This window comes from Acromyrmex echinatior, chromosome 6, assembly GCF_024713525.1.
Source record: "Acromyrmex echinatior isolate Ae372 chromosome 6, ASM2471352v2, whole genome shotgun sequence".
Lineage (NCBI taxonomy): Eukaryota > Metazoa > Arthropoda > Insecta > Hymenoptera > Formicidae > Acromyrmex > Acromyrmex echinatior.
This window is the reverse complement of record NC_141857.1, coordinates 8,331,103-8,350,981: the sequence shown is the minus strand read 5'-3', so window position 1 is coordinate 8,350,981 and position 19,879 is coordinate 8,331,103. Positions and strand designations below refer to the sequence as shown.

Sequence of the window (19,879 nt, the reverse complement as noted above, 5' to 3'; positions counted from 1 at the left end):
TTTCCTCTTTCATTCTCACCATGATACGATAGTCACATCGACTGCGAGACGGCTGCGCTGGCTTTCCATTGGCACGGGCGTGGCGCGCCGCTCAGTCGGCGTCGTTTTCGCGACGTTGCGACACGCGGTCGTTCAGAATTCAGAAGTTCCTCTGAGACGGCGATGTTCGTCCATCTGTCTGTTCTGCCCGTTACGTCTAATGGAAAGCCAGCCTGTCGTGGCAGGTCGTGCTCCGCTCTCCGTCTCCGATCACCTCGCTTGCGCCTTTTGCATGGCGACGTCGACCAACTTGGCGTTCTACTAGAGCCTGTTCCATTCCAATCCATTCGGCCGTCAGTGGCGTCAGTTAGTGTGGATTCCTGCCTGCTTTAAACGAGAAGTATGTGTTAGAATTAAGCGCGAGTTCCTGAACCCTCGAAAAATTCGTTGCTTCACGTTGGTATGTATCAATTCAACATCGTAATGCGCGCGCGAGCTAACTGTTCTGCGTCGTTCGTTTCTCTTTTCTAAATGGCCGTTCGCGATTTGCGAGATTTTCTCGATAGATTTTCTCATTACTGATCATTTTACCGTCGGTGATCATTTTACGCGATTTTCCACAATTTTCTCCTCTGAAATATCGGATTTCTCTCCTTTTCGCGGATAAGAAATATATAATTTATGAAGCTCTTGCGTATTTAACAAAAACTTGGTCGCCGTTAATCGCCATGATGCTTGTCGAGAAATTATCCTTCAAAGCGACTGTTTCGACCGTTAAAGCCGTTTCCTGTTTTCATACTTCAGAATTGAACTTGTACGGTTTATCTTTCTTTTTTTTCACATTGAAGAGAAAGGGACAGAAAATGAACAATGCAAGTTCAGTCCCGGGTATAGAAAAAGAATAGTGAGAATAACTTCCGTTTAGAAAGTGTAAAACGAGAACGTGTAAAAAAAAATGTTACCCGTGAACGCGCCATTTTAAACAGCTGCTGACGATTGCGTAAAATGAAGTCCAACGACAATTAATCGAAAAAAGCGACGCGACGCTGTGCATTCTGGGTAAAATCGTTGGCTACTCAAAATGGCCGTGCAAACGTTTGATTTCCGTTTTACGGCTTGCATCGGATATGTCGTATCACAAAATCTCGTGCGAAATGATCGAATCCATTCGAATTCGCGCGAGAAAAATCGAGCCATGAATTTTGCAGGATTTCGATTCGCTTTTTATCGTGACATTTGACATCGCCTAAATTTCTTACTCGAGACACTTGCTTGAGAAATCTACGTATCATTTAATAGACGCTTTTCCGGATCGTGCGTGCGCGCGCGCGCATCACACATACACACATACACACACACCAACCACATACATGTACATAACTTTAATCATTCGATGCGCGCGTCTGTCGTCTCCTTTCTTCCTTCGTCTCTCGGCCAATCCGCTGTTGCGTTTCAAAGGTTTCTCGCTCGAAGGCAGCGCGTGATTGGCGGAGACGAGTGGTGAGGGCAAAGGGAAGAGCGAGATGGCGCGCGCGTTGCATGACGGGAGAACCTTGAGTGGGGAGGGCGAAGAAGCAAGTCTGGTTCACAAAATGGCGGTCAACCTCTCGAGTCCGTGACCATATAGCGCACGATACTCGCGAGTTTTTCATAATGTCGATACCCGCGACGATAAACGCGGCTTGATATTACGAGGACGTGTACGTGTGACAGTGGAACGATTGGGGATCGGATCGATTTCGCGCGACGCGAGTCGATAATCACGTCGGTGGCTCGTCGTTGCGACGCGTAGACGGAACCATGCAGGTGAGTGCCAATCTCCGAACACCCCCAGAATCCGGGTGCGATTTCGCCCCCATATACGCGGTTTTTCGTGACAATTTTCATGGCAAATGATCGTGGATGCGTTCAACATGATTTTATGCGTGTACGCGAGTCGCCCGTCGCGGCCACGGTGTTGTTTGGAATAGGGGAAAATCGCGTAGCCACATGCGTTTCCGTGTGTCAACGAACGACAAGAACCTCGCGAAAACACGAAAAAACCCCCGATGCCCGCCCTCGAAGGGTTTCTGCGTATAGGGCGGGGTCCCCCGGACCGTCCGGGTTCAGGAACTTGTACCACTCTCGCCACGATTTTTCGTAACTTTACATACTTTTCTAGCCTCTCAATAACCTATAAGGTTTGTTTACGTTGCGTCAACTTGACATTTTTCACAGAAAACATCGTTGTACCATCCTGATTTTCGTTGCAAACGATTCCTCACACTTTCCTTCGGCCTGGCGTCATGCTTATTTGAAAATCAAAAATGTACCCATTTTTGCAAATTTAGCTTTAATATTGTCGCGCACATTCCTGCTTGATGATCAGGAATGTGTGACACAATTCTTATGGCCAATATACGTAATTTGGAGACATTTCCAGCGGGATAATGTCAAAAATATTTTGCTTTTTCATCCTTTGAAAATTCTTTACAGAAATTTTTGTAGGAAATCCACAATTTTAGCATGTGACAGATGCAATTGGGTCTATCAAGGAGCTTTGTAACATTTATCTATACTGTAAAACTTCATTTATGTTACTTAGAATCTTATTAAACACATTGATTTCTTTTACATCTGATTCATGGGAATGAAAATAACAATCACAAGGCATACTTCGAGTAAAACTTTATTGAAATGTGAGAGATTTCATTTAATTTGATGACAAATTTATATTAGTATGTTATGAAAATAACATTAAATCCAATTATATAATTAATAATCATCAAATTGTTAAGAAATATTTTTAATTTCTGAAATAATAATGAAATTAATTAAGATATGTCAGGCAAATTTATATAAAAGATTTAAAGCGATATAGTTTCTATCGATATCTCACCATTACATACATGTAAAATACTTAAATAGATGATAGATTTTACAATAATAGTATTGTAAATGTTTAAATAACTGTAGATAAATTTAGGAATTGCTTCTCTACTTGTGTACTCATTAATCGCATATTATTTCTCTTAATGAATGACATATACTTTTGAATTAGCATAATGTATTAATAAAACTCAATGACTTCATTAATATATCAAGATTAATTTGTTTTTTAAACATTGAGCTCAAGTTCTTTTATACATTCTTTATGACATATACAAAACATTGTTATAAAAATATATAAAAAAATTTGTTGTTATAAAAATATATAAAAAGATTCATTTTATGCTTATAAATTTTTAAGCAAGCTGAATTTTTTATAAAATAGTTACAGAAAATAATGAATAAAATTTTAAAAAATATAGAAAGTATTTGCATTACAATTATTATTTATTTGAATATATGTACAAGTTGAATATATGTACATATATTTATGTGAATATATGTACATAATTTTTTTATTATCATTATGAGAATATAAACCTAGAGAATAATAGTGTTTAGAACAAAAGGAGTATAATAATCATAATGATTGAAAAATATATGAGAAAAGCAACATTAAATCAGTTAAAAAAATAATTCTGATAGTTATTAATATATAAAACATTAAGAAAAAGGGGTTATTTAAAGATATTGAGGTTATATAACAGTGATTAAAAAAAACAATATTAGTTTTAATGTAAACAATTATATGATAATATAAATAATTAACACTAATTTTATTTTAGAGAATGGTACAAAATTGTATTATAATTTTATTTGATAAAGATTTGACTATTTATTTAGAATGAAAAATGTTTATATGAAGAATGTTTGAATAGTATAAAAGAAAAAAATAACGCTTGGATTCTTTATAGATCTTATTTTAATGTTTCATTTTCCAAAAAATATGTGTTTTATAAAATATCTTAACTTTGTAGTACAATATATTTATTAAAATGTTTAACAAGAATTATTATAAAAAATTATATAAGTAATTTGAAGATATTTTTATCAGCTAAATATAATTTTAATAATTTATAATGTCAGCAATGTTAGAGTCCAAAATATAGATTATTTTAATATTTAATCGCATCATATTTAATACATCATTATCTGAGGTACAATACCTTCAATAAAAATATAGTATACTTGTTATTACTGATGCTTGTTACAAAAATAGAGTAAGCAACCTAGAATTAAGTAGATACACAAACAAAAATTTGTACTGACAACAGAATTTTACTTTGCTCTCAGTTATAATATTTTTTTCCAATATACTTGTGGCGAGAATTTTAATTTTGATCATTATATTTACTGCTTACAAATTTGCAGAAAGATAAAATATATAATACAAATTAATGTATAACATCTAATTTGCTATAAATTAAATAATATAATAAACTCCCATATTATTAGATGCACATATGTTTCTGTATGCATTTACATATCTTTATCAAGCACTGGAAATTGTGTGAGATATGTAATTGTTGAAATTTTTAATAAACATACAATGTGTTTCATTGATCTTTATTATTTAGTGCCCAAACCTTTATGGAGTATCTCCAAACGATTCCTTTCATGCGATTAACATTATAAGCAATTGAATACGATAAATTAATGTGAACGTACCAATCTGGAAAAAAATCTGCGTTTAATCTAGCAAGTATCAAATATGGTCGAACAAGAGATTTCACTTTTAAATAGTCTTCTTAAATTTAATACAATGAATGTATTAAACATTTCGATTTATATTGTATTTTCTTTTTTAGTCTTTATTGGTTTTTATTTAGGCCAAAATAATTTTACAAATGTACGACAACACAATAGTTTAATAAAGTTTCTTAGATTAATGTTTTCCTCTGCTACGAAGATAAAATGGCGGACGATGGTCACAAAATGGAGAACATTGGTTACAAAATGGAGGTTGAATCGTGTTGATGATGAATTCTGCATGCGCGCTGATTGAAAGAAAGAAGAGATGTGCAAAAGTTTTACCGCTCTCTTTGACTGCAAATTACCTTGCCGTTCGTTATCAATTGTATTATATTCATTTAGAATAAAAAAAGAAAAACCTCTTAATGAGAATAATAATGCTGACCGCGTTTTCCTGCGATAAACCTTGGGGATTAAAACGAACTATTCCAAACAACACAAGCGACGAGTGATATTTTGCGTAGAAATAAAATCGAAATTACATGTGGTCTCGACATGATTGACTTCCAGAAAACATTTGAATCCGAATCTGGTAAGGAATCCGGGTCTGATTCTGAGAATGAGAGCAAAAGTGATAGCTCTTCTTCCGGCAGTAACAGCGGATCAGGATCTGGATCTGAAAGGTGGGTATAGACAAGAATTTAGCCTATCTCCCTGAAAATTTTGAGATCCGATATACAAATTTGTATCGGTGAGATTTTATATTTTCCCCGCACAAGAAATATTTAACTTTGTTTTTTGGAAAATTGCCATTTAAATATCCAATTTTATTAATGTTTTTCAGAATGTAATCGTTCCTTCTTTAAAAATTCTATAAAATTGATAAGGTTCATTAATTATTAATTATTATTAATTATTTTTTCAAATAAGTTTGCTTAATCTTTTATAGAATGCATCTGTAGCGTGTAATATATTACGAATACGAGACAAATTGAACTGAATACAAGTGTATATTGGGTTCTCTGATGTGTAAGGGTTTATCACAATCAATGCCACTTGCAAGTGGACTACTTGTGCGCATCACTATAGCTTCATATAGCACTAACAATGTTTTTAACAATTTTGCTAACTTGTATACTATTTTGAAATTTTGTGAGCACACCTTTTATACAATATTGAAACATTTGCTCCCTTCCTATTCAGAATCAATACAATGCTAGATAAGCTATAATATGAGTCTGTAGTCTAGCGTTAATCAATGTACTTTCAAGTAATCAATATATACAAATCTTGATACAAAATCATAGAATTATAAGAGAACGTTCACACGTTTAAATAGTTTATTTTCATATTAATGTTTTATTTATATATTTATTAATTTTGCATAAACATTTTTAATCTTAGTATAATTAAAATTTTATATGTTTATATATGAATATATTATATCATGATTACTATATAATATTTTTATGATGAATTGTTCTCACGTTCTACGTTATTATTAAATTAAATATTCTAAACAAGTATGTATTTTTCGAGATGCTATGTATATACAATTAGCGAAATAAAAGGTGCGTTTCATTTAACATTCGCAATGCTCGCGAATATTATTTCATCCTTCTTATCAAATATTAAACAAGGATGGCATTATTCATGCGAGTATTGCGAACGTTAAATGGAATACATTGCCATAATATTGCCTGGCTGCTTAATGCAGCGACTCTAGCTCCTCGAGCGGTTCCGGTTCCGGATCAGGCTCCGACTCGGAAAAGTCGGAGAAGTCGGATGCACCTGCTGCACAAAGCGATAGCTTCCAGAGCAAAGGCTCGAATCACAGCACCGAAGCAAAGCTTAGAGTTAAACATGAGTCTAGTCGCGAGTGGGACGAGAATCCTGACATATACGGCATTAGGAGGTCCGGGCGTTCCAGGAAAGAACCTGATAGGCTCGCAACGAATCGCGAAAGCGACAGTGATGGTCGCAAAAAGTTTAAGAAGAAAAGGTAAGTGCGACAAATCGTCGAGGGAGAGGAGAAGGAGGAGGAGGAAGAGAATACGTCGACAGTAACGATCGGTGTAACTCAGCTGAGAGTGTTACCATAATCGCGAGATTGCAAGATAAGAACTGCAATGCGCTACTTCAGAGATAAAACAAGGCCATAATTATCGGTAGCCAATATAAAGTAGTTTAATACAGTTAGCCTGTATATAGTGAACTTTGATCTTGTCAATCATTACGAGAGATATTTTATACAACGATATACCACTTCTGCAACCGTATTAGCTGCTATGTTATTTTTTGATAAATATTTTATTTATGCATATTTATACAGAGCACGAATAACGAATCGATTTTATATTTTTTGCTAATTTAATTTCCACTTGTGCATTATTATCATATACATTTACATATAAATTTATAAATGATACATGTGTATGATGGTATCTTGTCATCAATATTGATGGTCATTACATAAAATGTGTATTTTTTTTTATGTAGTTATTTGATATCTCGAATATGTGAGTTCTTTAATTGCGACATTTAGGACGCTTTTTTAACATTAAAAAAACTTGTTTCCATATATGATAATTATTTGCATAGCATTAATCACATATAAGGTATGATACGTATATTTTTAACTGCTAAAATATTTATAAGTGTTTACGTTTTTACATTTGTTTGCACTAATCGGATTTCACTTTGGTTTTGCATATAACTGCTTAATATACTTTCTAGTTTATATCACAAGTGTTTTTACATTCCTATATTATTTAGAGTATTCCACAGGAAGTTATTGAAACTAATCAACTATTATTTTTATAAATGCACCTTTAATAGAGAATATTTTTGACAGTTTTATTTATAAAGTAGACGATTGGGGAAATATTATTTAATAAATGTTTATAAAAATATTTTATTATTTCATAAATATTTATTAAATTTTGCCAAAATTTTAATAATCTATTGCAAAAATTAAAAAAATTTTATAGCATCTTTTTTATTTAAAAATACTTTATGACATTTTTTTAAATATCGAAAATATAATTGGCAATTTATTAAATGATAAAAATATTTCCATTTTTATTTTATTTTAAATAAAACTGCCAAATGTTTTATGAAAAAATATTTGATTTTTCTTGTATGCATTTTTTAAAATACCAACTGATTAGTTTTAGCAACTTCTCATGAGATATACATTCTGTATATCTCAAATTTATTAATAGACACAAATTTTTTGTGTTGTGGAGCAATATAATTGTTATTTACAACTTTATTTCTAAAAATCTTAATTCTTGTGTAAGTATTATATAAAATTACAGTTATATATAAATATTTGAAAAATAATACCTCTGATTATATATTCTTTATAAATTTTTTACGACTCACATTTTAGGAATTGATTTCATGATATTATTATTTGCTATGCATTTTATAAGTATATTGTTAATATATCAGAAATTATATACAAAAATATATAGAAGTTATATATATATATATATATATATATATACACACACACACAAGATTTTTTTGAAAGATTTTAAGATATTAAAAATAAATTAGTAGCATATTTTAAATAAAATTCATAATATGATAATTATAAACGCGAATAAGTTAGGTCTAACATGTTCACAATCATATAGGTAAGGTTTATTGTTTTAGTTCACATAATTCGTGGAATTCAGAAAGTTCAGATTCAGAATCTGATGAAACTGAGAATCGTAGACCTCCACCTAGCAAATCCTTGAACAGACGCGCGGCGCAAAAAGCAAAAGAGAAAGCCAGAGTGCGAAAGAAACGTATCTCTGATTCTTCTGATAATTCTTCCTTTGACAGTGATGATAATAGAAGGTACATATCGAAAAAAATTGATTAAAAAGATGAAAAGATATATAAAAACAAAAATAATTATACATTAAATTTAATTATCAGGCAGATTAATAGACGGGCAGGCACTGCAGTTAGTTATAAAGAGCAAAGTGAAGAAGGTACTGACAGCGAGGATTTGGTTGAAGTTGACGAATCGACCGCTGCGTCAACAGAACCTGACAATGCGGAAACTATTGAACAAATTTTGGGACAGAGGATGGGCAAGAAAGGAGGTTGGTTTTATGCTTGTGAGACACACATTGTAATGTTAATTGAAACATATTAAAGTATTCCTATTATATAATTATGTGCAGTTACCGGCAACATAACGACAATCTATGCTGTCGAAGACAACGGTGATCCTAATCCACAAGATCTAAGTAATCTGGAAACTGAGGTACAATACTTGATCAAATGGAAAGGCTGGTCTCACATACATAACACATGGGAATCAGAGGAATCTTTAAAAGCACAAAAAGTATAGCATTATTAAAATATTTAAAAAATTTTTGTCAATTCTCAACAACTGTGATGTCAGGAAATATTCATGATCTTGTGTCTGTTAGGTAAAAGGATTGAAGAAGTTAGACAATTTTATCAAACGTGAACGTGTAATTGAGTATACGAGAGAGCACGCTGAGCCAGAGGAGTTGGATTATTTAGAATGTCAATTGGAACTTAAACAAGATCTTCTGAAAAGTTACAACAATGTTGAGAGGATTATTGGTATGATCTCTTTCAAAATTAATATTTTAAACACACACATACACACACATACATATACGCACACAAAGAAAATAGGTAAAATAGAGCAATAGGAGTCAGGCGCAGTAATTGTTGCCCAAAACAATATGGATACAATACAAAAGTTTACGCTAGTTTTATTACGCTTATTTAATAAAGACTTTTGTGTTATATTCGCATTGTTTTGCGTAACAATTATCGCATCTGACTCCTATTGCCTTATCTTACCTATTTTTTTTGTGATAGTAAGGTGTCTTTGCAAATTAACTTATACACACAGAGAGAGAGAGAGAGAGAGAGAGAGAGAGAGAGAGAGAGATTTAACGTCTTTTTTATTATAAATATAAATTATGATAATGTGATAAATCATTATATATTTTCATTAGCTGATTACAAGAAACCAGACTCAGTATATCCTGATTATTTCTGTAAATGGGAAAATTTGTCATATGCTGAAGCTACATGGGAAGATGGAATTTTGATAGTGAAAAAATGGCCAGAGAAGATAAAGGAATTTTGTGACAGAGAAGATTCCAAAAGAACACCGAGCAAGCATTGCAAAGTTCTCAAATCTAGACCTAAGTTTTATCAGTTGAATGAACAACCTACTTACATGGGCAAGGAAAAAGATTTAATATTGAGAGATTATCAAATGGATGGACTTAATTGGTTGATACACTCTTGGTGCAAAGAAAATAGGTACACAGATTTTTTTTCTATAATAAATAACAACGCTAAAGTTATTAATTATTTATTTAATCTTTTAATTATCTATTTTTTCTCTAGTGTTATATTAGCCGATGAAATGGGTCTCGGCAAAACAATCCAAACGATATGCTTCCTTTATTATTTATTTCACACGCAACACCTTCACGGACCATTTTTATTAGTAGTTCCTCTGTCAACTATGACTTCCTGGCAAAGAGAGATGTCTCAATGGGCACCTGATATAAATTTTGTTACTTACTTGGGTGACATCAATTCTCGTAATGTCGTAAGTATTCTTTTTCACTATCCTGCAATGTTTGAGATTCTGAGATTTTTTAAATAAATCGCATAAATTCTTTTCAGATTAGGGAATACGAATGGTGCTACCAGGATTCGAAGAGATTGAAGTTTAACGTCATTCTTACGACGTATGAGATAGTACTTAAAGATAAAACATTTTTGGGTGCCTTAAATTGGGCGGTATTGCTAGTAGACGAAGCTCATCGATTGAAGAATGATGATTCTTTATTATACAAAGCACTTACCGAATTTCATACCAATCATCGTTTATTGATTACTGGTACTCCATTACAGAATAGCTTGAAGGAGTTATGGGCCTTATTACATTTCATTATGCCTTCAAAGTTAGTTCCTGCCTTTTTAAATTTTTCTATCTATATATTTAGATATATATTTATGAAAATATCAATTTCGTTTATTCTATTTTGTATGTTTATATTTGTTATTATATTGTTCGGATTATAGATTTGCTTCTTGGGAAGAATTTGAAAAGCAACACGATAATGCTGCACAGAAGGGATACTCCAAGTTGCACAAGCAATTAGAACCATTTATTCTACGTCGAGTTAAGAAAGATGTCGAGAAATCTTTGCCTGCTAAAGTCGAACAGATCTTACGAGTAGAAATGACATCCTTGCAAAAACAATATTACAAGTGGATATTGACAAAAAATTATGAAGCATTGCGAAAAGGCGTGAAAGGATCTACTACGACATTCTTGAACATTGTTATTGAATTGAAAAAATGCTGTAATCACGCCTTTCTCACGAAACCAATGGATGCCGAAAGAGAAAAGACTAACGAAGATTATTTGCAACAATTAATTCGCGGTTCTGGCAAGTTAGTGCTTCTAGATAAATTACTAGTGAGATTGCGCGACACGGGACATAGAGTACTGATATTCAGTCAAATGGTCAGAATGTTGGATATTCTTGGTGAATATCTACAAAGGAGGCATTTCCCATTCCAAAGATTAGATGGAAGTATAAAGGGGGAATTAAGAAAACAAGCGTTGGATCACTTCAATGCTGAGGGATCGCAAGATTTTTGTTTTCTATTGTCGACGCGAGCCGGTGGTCTCGGCATTAATCTTGCCACTGCAGACACTGTGATAATTTTTGATTCTGACTGGAATCCGCAAAATGATTTGCAGGCACAAGCCAGAGCACATCGAATAGGACAAAAGAATAAGGTACACTAACAATTGTTTCAAATCAATGCTCACTTGTAAATTTTTCAAACAACTTCAATTTTTTAATCAAATTCATGTTGTATTTATTGTATGTAGGTAAATATTTATCGATTGGTTACTAAAAAGTCAGTCGAGGAAGAAATTGTTGAACGTGCGAAGCAAAAAATGGTCTTAGATCATTTAGTGATACAGCGAATGGATACAACCGGTAGGACAGTGTTAGATAAAAAGAACGCAGGAACCAATAGTAATCCATTTAACAAAGAAGATTTGAATGCTATTTTAAAATTTGGCGCTGAGGATTTGTTCAAAGACGAAGAAGATGGAGATGAGGAACCAACTGTAAGTTTATTAGCACATTTTACATTTTTGCTAGTTTAATTGAAAATATGAGAGCTTATTAATATTTAACATATGTATACTATAATATTATTAACTTTGAAGATATCTATTCGGATGTAACATTAGTTTGATATATTGAAATGTTTACATAATTTTATTTTAATAATTAATATTTTTTTACTAATAAATGTTAATGCGATCAATATTTTATTATAAATGTTATTTTTGTAATATTAGTGCGATATTGACGAAATATTAAGAAGAGCTGAAACGAGAGACGAAGGACCGACAACGGTTGGCGATGAATTGTTGTCCGCTTTCAAAGTCGCCAGTTTTAAAACAGCATTTGAAGAGGATTTGGAACCTATTAATCAGCCAAATGATAACGATGATGAAAGTAAAGATTGGGTAAATATTTTTTTCTTTCTTAATTTATTTTTGTATGCGAATTAATATCTTAAAAATCTGTATAAACATATTATTCTTATTATCGAGTTGTTTATTTAATATTTTTTTATACTTTAGGCCGAAATCATTCCGGAGAATTTTCGAAGGAAGATAGAAGAGGAGGAAAAGTCCAAAGAAATGGAGGATCTGTATCTACCACCGAGAAGTCGAAAAACTCTTCAGCAACTCAATCAGAGCGAAGGTATTTTTAAAAGAATTTGCATTTAAATGTGAAATATTTAAGCAAACGCATAAATGTTATTTTGTATTTATTTTCAGGGAAAGGCAAAAAGCGGAAAAAAGTACAAGATGACAGTGAGGATGGCGAGGAATCGGGTAGCGAAGCGGAAGGAAGCGACGATGATAGGCCTAAAAAAAGAGGTAGACCGAGAGTTACGCCGCGCGAGAATATCAAGAGTTTTACTGATATTGAGGTATGTATAACGAATCTTATTTTATGAGAAATTATTTAATCTCTCATGCATGTTTTTAATATAACAATGTTAATGTCTTTTACAGATACGACGGTTCATCAAGAGTTATAAAAAGTTCCCAGCGCCTTTAAAACGATTAGAAGATATCGCAGCTGACGCTGATTTACAAGAAAAACCGATGACAGAATTGCGCTTCTTGGGCGAGCAATTGATGTCTAGATGCGACGCATGTTTAGTAGAATTTGAGAATACCGCGAAAGAAAATAAAGGTGGCGAGGAAGAAGGCAAAGGACCAGGTCGTAAAAGAGGTCGAGGACCCACTTTTAAGATAGGTGGTGTAATGGTGAATGCAAAGTCATTCTCAGCCGCTGTTAAAGAACTCGAGCCTTTAGAACAAGCTTTGCCATCTGATCCCGAACAACGTGCTAATTGGCATCTCGATATTAAGTAAGTTAAAATTTATTAATTAATCTTAAGTAACATTAATTTTTTGTGTTGTCTAACTTAATTTAAATAGTGAAAAAATTATAATAAAATTAATTAAAATTAATTAAATTCACATTTAAAATTAATTATGAAAAACAGTAAAATGTTTTCATTGCAGATTGAAACCAGCTAATTTCGAATGCGAATGGACTTCTGAGGATGATGTTAGACTATTAAAGGGTATATATCAGCATGGCATGGGTTCATGGGAGGCGATAAAAACAGATACTAGTTTGAAACTCGGCGATAAGATTTTTCCCAATGGCAATAAAGTACAACTCAAACGTGTGAATGCACGTGCGGAATATCTCTTGAAGATTTTGAAGAAACAAATTGATCTTAAGTTAGGAGTGGTAAGATTATTTGATATATGGCATGTCAACGGACGTCTATATTGGTCTTTTTTATTTCTACAGGATTATTTCTTTCTCCTTCAATTAGAAACTGAATACAAGGTAATATCCCGACTGTTCCCATCCTTTCATTTTTTCCTATACTTTACCAAGCTTATCCTATATTTTACCTATCTTAGCAAGCAATCGTAAAAGTAATCGTAAAATATACGAAAGAGTTATAGAATATAAATTTTGATATTAATATGTCTAATATATAAATTATATTTATAATATTATGTATAAATTATATTTTCAAATATATAAATATTTATATATTTTTATATAATATTTATATATTTTAAAATATATAAATATAAATTATAATTTCTTTTTAAAAGTTTGCATTTATAAATTACCCAATTATTTCAGACGCGAATGAGGAAACCGAGAAAGCCCAAAGAGGTGAAAGCAATTACCAAAGAAATTGTAGAAGATAACGATAGCTCTGGTGACGAAAATAAAAAATCAAAATCCAAAATTGACAAAGTAAGTTTTAAAAGCGAGAGAGTAACTTTTTGTATTTCGTGAATTTATATGGAATTATACGTCTATATATATATATATATATATTTTTAATGATTATAGTCTTCAATTAAAAAAGAAGATGAAAACGTTACAAAAAAAGATATCAAAGAAGAAATCGATGATGTACCTGATGAAAAGAAAAAAGATAAAAAAGTTAAGAAGGAGAAAAAAGATAACAAAAAGGTGAAAAAGAATAAGCAAGCCGCAGGTCCTATGCATTTTACTGCAAATAATGAACCAAGAGCTGTCGATGTAATTGGTGAATTAGATCCGCCAGTATTTGATGAGGTTAATATAATTCTTTAAAAAAATTTAATATAAATTTATATGTACATTTAATACACATATATTTTTCTTATAACAACTTATGTAAATTAAATGTTTATAATATAAATAAAAATCGGAGAAAAGTGAGATTAATATATTTTTATCTCATACAGTGCAAAGAAAAGATGAGACCAGTAAAGAAGGCATTAAAGGCCTTAGATACACCAGATATGTCTCTGAGCGAAGAAGAGCGAGTTGCTCGCGCACGTCGAAGTCTTTATCAAATTGGGAACCATATCGACACATGTCTGGCGGAATATAAAACCCCTGAACAAAGCAAAGAATGGAAAAGTAATCTTTGGTATTTTGCTTCCAAGTTTACGACCTTCAAAGCGAAAAAGCTTTACAGAATGTATAAGAATCTAGTAAAAAAGAAGGATGGCGACAGCAATGGCGGTGCCACATCTAGTCCTGATAAAAAAGAGGATACTTCTAATACTATAAAGGTACTATGCGCATTACTTTTAATTTATTGCATGGAAAACAAATAGATGAGAAATTATAATAATTTTCTTTTATTTGACAGAAACACAATGAAAAGGTATCTCACGAGAAACATTTCGATAAGCAACAGGCAGACAGCAGTAATAAAGATAGCAGAATAATGAAACGTAAAATTGATGATATCGAAGAAAACTCGAATAGCAGTACGCAAAGTAAGAAACATCTTTCAACTATTTCCGCTGTCAGCAGCAATATCAGCAGCACATCCACAGTTACTATCGGTGCTATTACGATTACGCCTATAACGTCAACGCCAAATTCCACATCGAATACCACTAACAGCGCAGACACATCGCGACATAAAGAGCAAAAAGAGTCGAAGCATAAAGATATGAAAAGAGATAGAGATCGTGACAGAGATAGAGATAGGGGGCACGACAGAGGTGATAGATTAAGTATGAACAAGGATGATAGAATTAGGAGAGACAGTGGATATAATATGGGACATTATAGTGGTAGTAGGGAAGATGATCATTGGTTATCCAGAGATGGAAGAGATATGAGAGACAGCAGGTACGGGTAAGCTTATTTTTTTATATTCATATAATACTTCAATGTTTAAAATATTTTCTAATAGTTCCATATTTAATTTAATTTTTTGAATTTTATTTCATTCAACTCATGTAAAATTTAGATTATTAAACATGAAGAGATCTTTGTTCTATTGTTATTTAATTCTTCATTATTTATGTGGAGTGTTCAGAACATCCTTACTCTATAAATTTGCTAAATACATGAATGCTACTTATATACATTATTATATTATTTTACAATTATTAAAATTTATTGTTTTACAATTTATTATATTGTTTTGCATTTTTATTTAAAGGATGTATCAATTTTATAATATTATATAATATTAATATTTAATATTATATTAAATAATCACAAAGAGAATAGTATCATGAAAATTGAGATATAATATTAGGGTTTCAGAAACATATAATAGTGCGAGTAATTACATTTAAAAAACTACACGAGTAATGTAAAGTTAATTATTTTTTAACTGCACAATTTTTTTTATAGATTCGGAGATCATAAGCGCGATCGCTTCGATCTTTATGGTCGCATGTCGGGTGGTTATCACAGGGACAGAGACAGAGATCGAGATCGTGGTATGCACATGAATGATAAAAGAAGGTGAGGAATAGCTCATTTGTACATACATCTGATCGATCTATTTTATGAATTTTGTTTCAATGAGTATGTTTTTTCAGTGATTATTATCGATACTCGTCGGGACCACCGAGTTACGGATATGGGCCAGGTAGTTATGGAAGTAGCAGCGGTGGTGGTGGTGGTTATCCGCCCACGGATATTGCATCAAGTCATTTCAGAAGTCGTGGTTATGCAGGAGATGGTTACTCCAATGATTGGCGGCCGAACAAAGATTACAGGCGGGACTACGATAGAAGACCACCGCCACCAAATGCCAACTCCTAGTGCTTCTTTCTTCCTCGGTTGTGACACGATATTAAAATCATTTTGTGTATAATTTTGCTACGAGTGAGAGCGTTTGTAACGACACTGGCTCTCTTACGTCTCTACGTGGGAGAAGTACTGAATGCACGGTGCACGATGTTCTGTGAGCATGCACCACTTGTACCTATATGTATAAAGAATTATTCCGATGTTTATTATATAACAAACGAATAATATGATATCGAAGAAGTGTCTAGGATATGCATGATACTCCCTAGATTAGAAAATTTTACAGATATATGTAAAGGAAAGAAATACGAGGGAGATCGAATTATATCCTCGGCGCATAACGAGAAGAGAAATTTTTATATATCGGAACGTATATCGGAATTTGTTAAGGAATACGAACGTAAACAGTTTCTGGATTTTTTTTTTTTTTTTTTTTTTTATATCAATAGAGTATCAATAGAGAACGTAATCAGTATAATTTCTCGGAATTTTTATGTTAAAATCATTTTTATTAAAATAAATACATTTTCCGTATTTACAATAAATGAAAACTATCCAAATTACTGAAATATAATTCTAAAGTACAATGGTACTTTACAATATACTTTTTACAATTTTTAAATTAATAAACTAATTCTTGCATATTCGAGTTCAATTTTATCGTGCAATTGTGAAAAAAATTAATGACATTAGAATCATAAATGTATATATTTTCTATCTGTTTATATTCTATCCCGATGTGGTTCAGTTGACGATTTAGAAGTTTCTGCTTCTGTTAGTTGCACAAATTAATTGATGTTTTTTTGGAAGATCTTGACGCTCTAACCGTTACGCGTTCTAGAATACTCTGTAAAATGTTAAATAAGCCATATCCTAAACTGTCCCTGAACATTGATAACGTTGATTGTGCCGTATCCTCTACCATATCTTTCGTTATGTAAAATAAGTAAACAGCTTCCGCGCTACGCGCATATATTTTGCATTTTCGATACTAATTATATATGTATATTTAGTTTAGAAATATAGCTCGCACACATAATCGCCTCGAATAATGATATCTGATTTCATTGTTCTCATTTGAGAGTCAGATGAGAGTAATAATTAGCCGGCTCTATGCTTAATGCAATCCAATTTGATAGCGTTACAGTAGACACAGACGGACGATGGTGTTGCGTTATAGTATAATGTCTGTGAAATTGTACAAATCTAACATATACATTTTCTCTATATAAAGATGAAAGATTTAAAGGAACATTGTGTTTCACAGAGATGGAATTATACGAGATTATCCAATATGATATGCACACTGAAATCATACGCTGTGTCGATCTATTGTACTTGTTAGTAAATATCGGTCGACAATTAACGCGTTAATTCAACAATCACCTAACGTAATCTGTTACGCAAATCAAAATATGGTGAAAACACAGATTGGATCGCACCTTTTTTTCGATAGTCTTCTGACGCGTTTGTGATTTGAAGAGAATAGAAATAGATAAAAGTACTATTTTTGCGTTCATTACTTTATGATAGTTCTGAACATACAAAACTAATGTGACATACTTGTAAATATTAGCGTAAGACCGATAATTATACTCCGTTCGTATCGAACTGTTGAATCACTTAATACAGCATTATGCTTTCCTTATTTAACATAGAGTATGAGGAAGTATTTGCTACCTCAATCTTGTTTCAGTCAAAAGGAAGAAAAAAAAAGACAGAAAGAGCATGAAAGAAAGAACATTGATATAAAGATTTTATCTATAATATCACACACTACATCTCCCGTAAAATATTTTTTAACTGAAAAGATTTTAAATTTAGAGATTGACTAAAGATAATCAACATTTATCAAAAATAATCATGTTTTGCTCTAATTAATAATGAACAGTTGATAATATTTTTTTGTTATAAGGAAGGCTTCTCATAAAGTTTTGTATTTCTAATAAACGAAGAAACAAGGTGAAAGTCGAGCTCGACTTATAGAACGTATTATCTTGTATAATTCGAAACTATCGATATTGCATGCTGAATATATCTGTCTTATTGACGTACATAAAATAAATTATTTTGTAGATTATTTTACGCGCCGCGTGAAGCCAATTTTGCAATTGTCATGTGCATTTGTGTAAATAGTAACATATATTGAAAAAGTGAGACAACATATTTGTGACGATATGGATTCATGTTAAAATAGAAACGAATGTAATTCATATTTTCTTGTGTTTGGGGATAAGATTGATCGCATGGCAATAGCTCTGGAGATTTTCATTTGCGAAATGAGAGCTATTTAATTTACCAACATATGATTGCGACGGTATGGAGTGTACAACAATGAAATAAAGAAATAATAAGGCTGCGAATTGTAAATATCGATTCGGAGAATGAAATACAGTGGCATAATGGAATAGAATTTAAAATTGTGCGTATATTAAATCTGTAAAGCGACTATAATAACGTATTTTATCTATCTTTATTGTAGATTGCTCTACGTTTCTGAAAATATATCTGCAAAAAAGTTTTTCATGGTAGTGATAGCGTTATGTTTGAAACATAATACCAAAAAATATTTTTTTAATGATATTTCAGTTTTTTACATGTGCATACATATTTAAAATTTAATATTTAAAATTTTTTTTTATATATAACTGATCGTGAGTGTAATTATATAATACTGATTATGAAATCAACGACTGTATCAAAATGCGGTTAAGAATGTGCTTTGCTTTAAATATACTGATTCTATCTTTAAAGTGCCGCTTTTTCCAATATCATATAAAAAAATACTGTAAATAACAAATTATTTATTTCTCAATAAATACTTGGTGAGTATATTCGTGCAACATTTCTCGTGAGGCTTAGATTTATATTAAGACATTTATGTCAAATTAAATATAAGTTATAAAGTATATAATAATTTGGAACTGCAATAGGTTGGATTTGCAAATGGCAAATGATCGTTTGGATATAGTAATATTTGGTACCACTAAATATACTGGAAAATATGTAGTGAAGGCTGCGACGCATGTGTAAAGAGTAGAAAATAAAGTTCAGTATTGGTGGAAATATAGGAAGGAAATTTTAAACGTGATTGTTAAAGAATTTGTCTTAGATGAAAAGGGTATATTTAAAATTTCAATTATTTCAAGAAACAACGAATTATTTTGTTATTAACGAACACTTATATATATTTATATATTTATAGAGAATATATATATTATTTATATATTTATAGAGAATATACCTATGATTCTGATCTAAAAAACAAGAAGTCTCTTAAAATAGATAGAAGACATACTCGTCAGCTGTTATGGTCTATATTGTTGATTTTATCAATTATAAAGCATGTATTGCTACTTGTACTATATTGATAATGAAGAGAAAGTAATTGAATATACATTTGGAACAATAACCACAGATAATTTTTAACAATTCATGAGGAGAATATTGGATACAACAATGCAGCAAATAAAGTTGGTATTTACATGGTAAGTGCTCGTGGTTTTGTTAGTATTCTTAGTGATTTGGGAGTCATTTTCATACAACAAGAATTCGAAGGAGAAATTAAATCTCTGTCAAAGTGTATGTATATGTAAAGATATACGAAGTATATGTAAAGATAATCGACACTGATA

The 19,879-nt window shown here is 31.8% G+C and overlaps 1 protein-coding gene across 4 annotated transcripts; it reads left to right on the top strand.

Moving 5' to 3' along the window:
* Window positions 1-2: 2 nt before the first annotated feature.
* Chd1 (chromodomain-helicase-DNA-binding protein 1) lies at window positions 3-19,076 on the top strand. 4 transcript variants are annotated; one of them, XM_087407182.1, is made up of 24 exons: window positions 3-1,785; window positions 5,110-5,222; window positions 6,257-6,541; window positions 8,203-8,391; window positions 8,473-8,642; window positions 8,724-8,887; window positions 8,976-9,135; window positions 9,540-9,852; window positions 9,940-10,147; window positions 10,225-10,505; window positions 10,627-11,353; window positions 11,450-11,695; window positions 11,933-12,103; window positions 12,221-12,344; window positions 12,422-12,576; window positions 12,662-13,023; window positions 13,181-13,415; window positions 13,479-13,517; window positions 13,827-13,943; window positions 14,043-14,270; window positions 14,423-14,755; window positions 14,836-15,332; window positions 15,840-15,953; window positions 16,031-19,076. In XM_087407182.1, the coding sequence occupies exons 1-24, from the start codon at window positions 1,780-1,782 to the stop codon at window positions 16,254-16,256; spliced, it is 5,463 nt and encodes a 1,820-aa protein (XP_087263308.1). In that variant the 5' UTR covers window positions 3-1,779; the 3' UTR covers window positions 16,257-19,076. The 4 variants fall into 4 exon arrangements, with proteins under 4 accessions (XP_087263308.1, XP_011052997.1, XP_011052996.1 ...); XM_011054695.2 differs by lacking the exon at window positions 13,479-13,517 and having other exon boundaries at window positions 4-1,785; window positions 14,836-15,326; XM_011054694.2 differs by lacking the exon at window positions 13,479-13,517 and having other exon boundaries at window positions 4-1,785.
* Window positions 19,077-19,879: the final 803 nt, after the last annotated feature.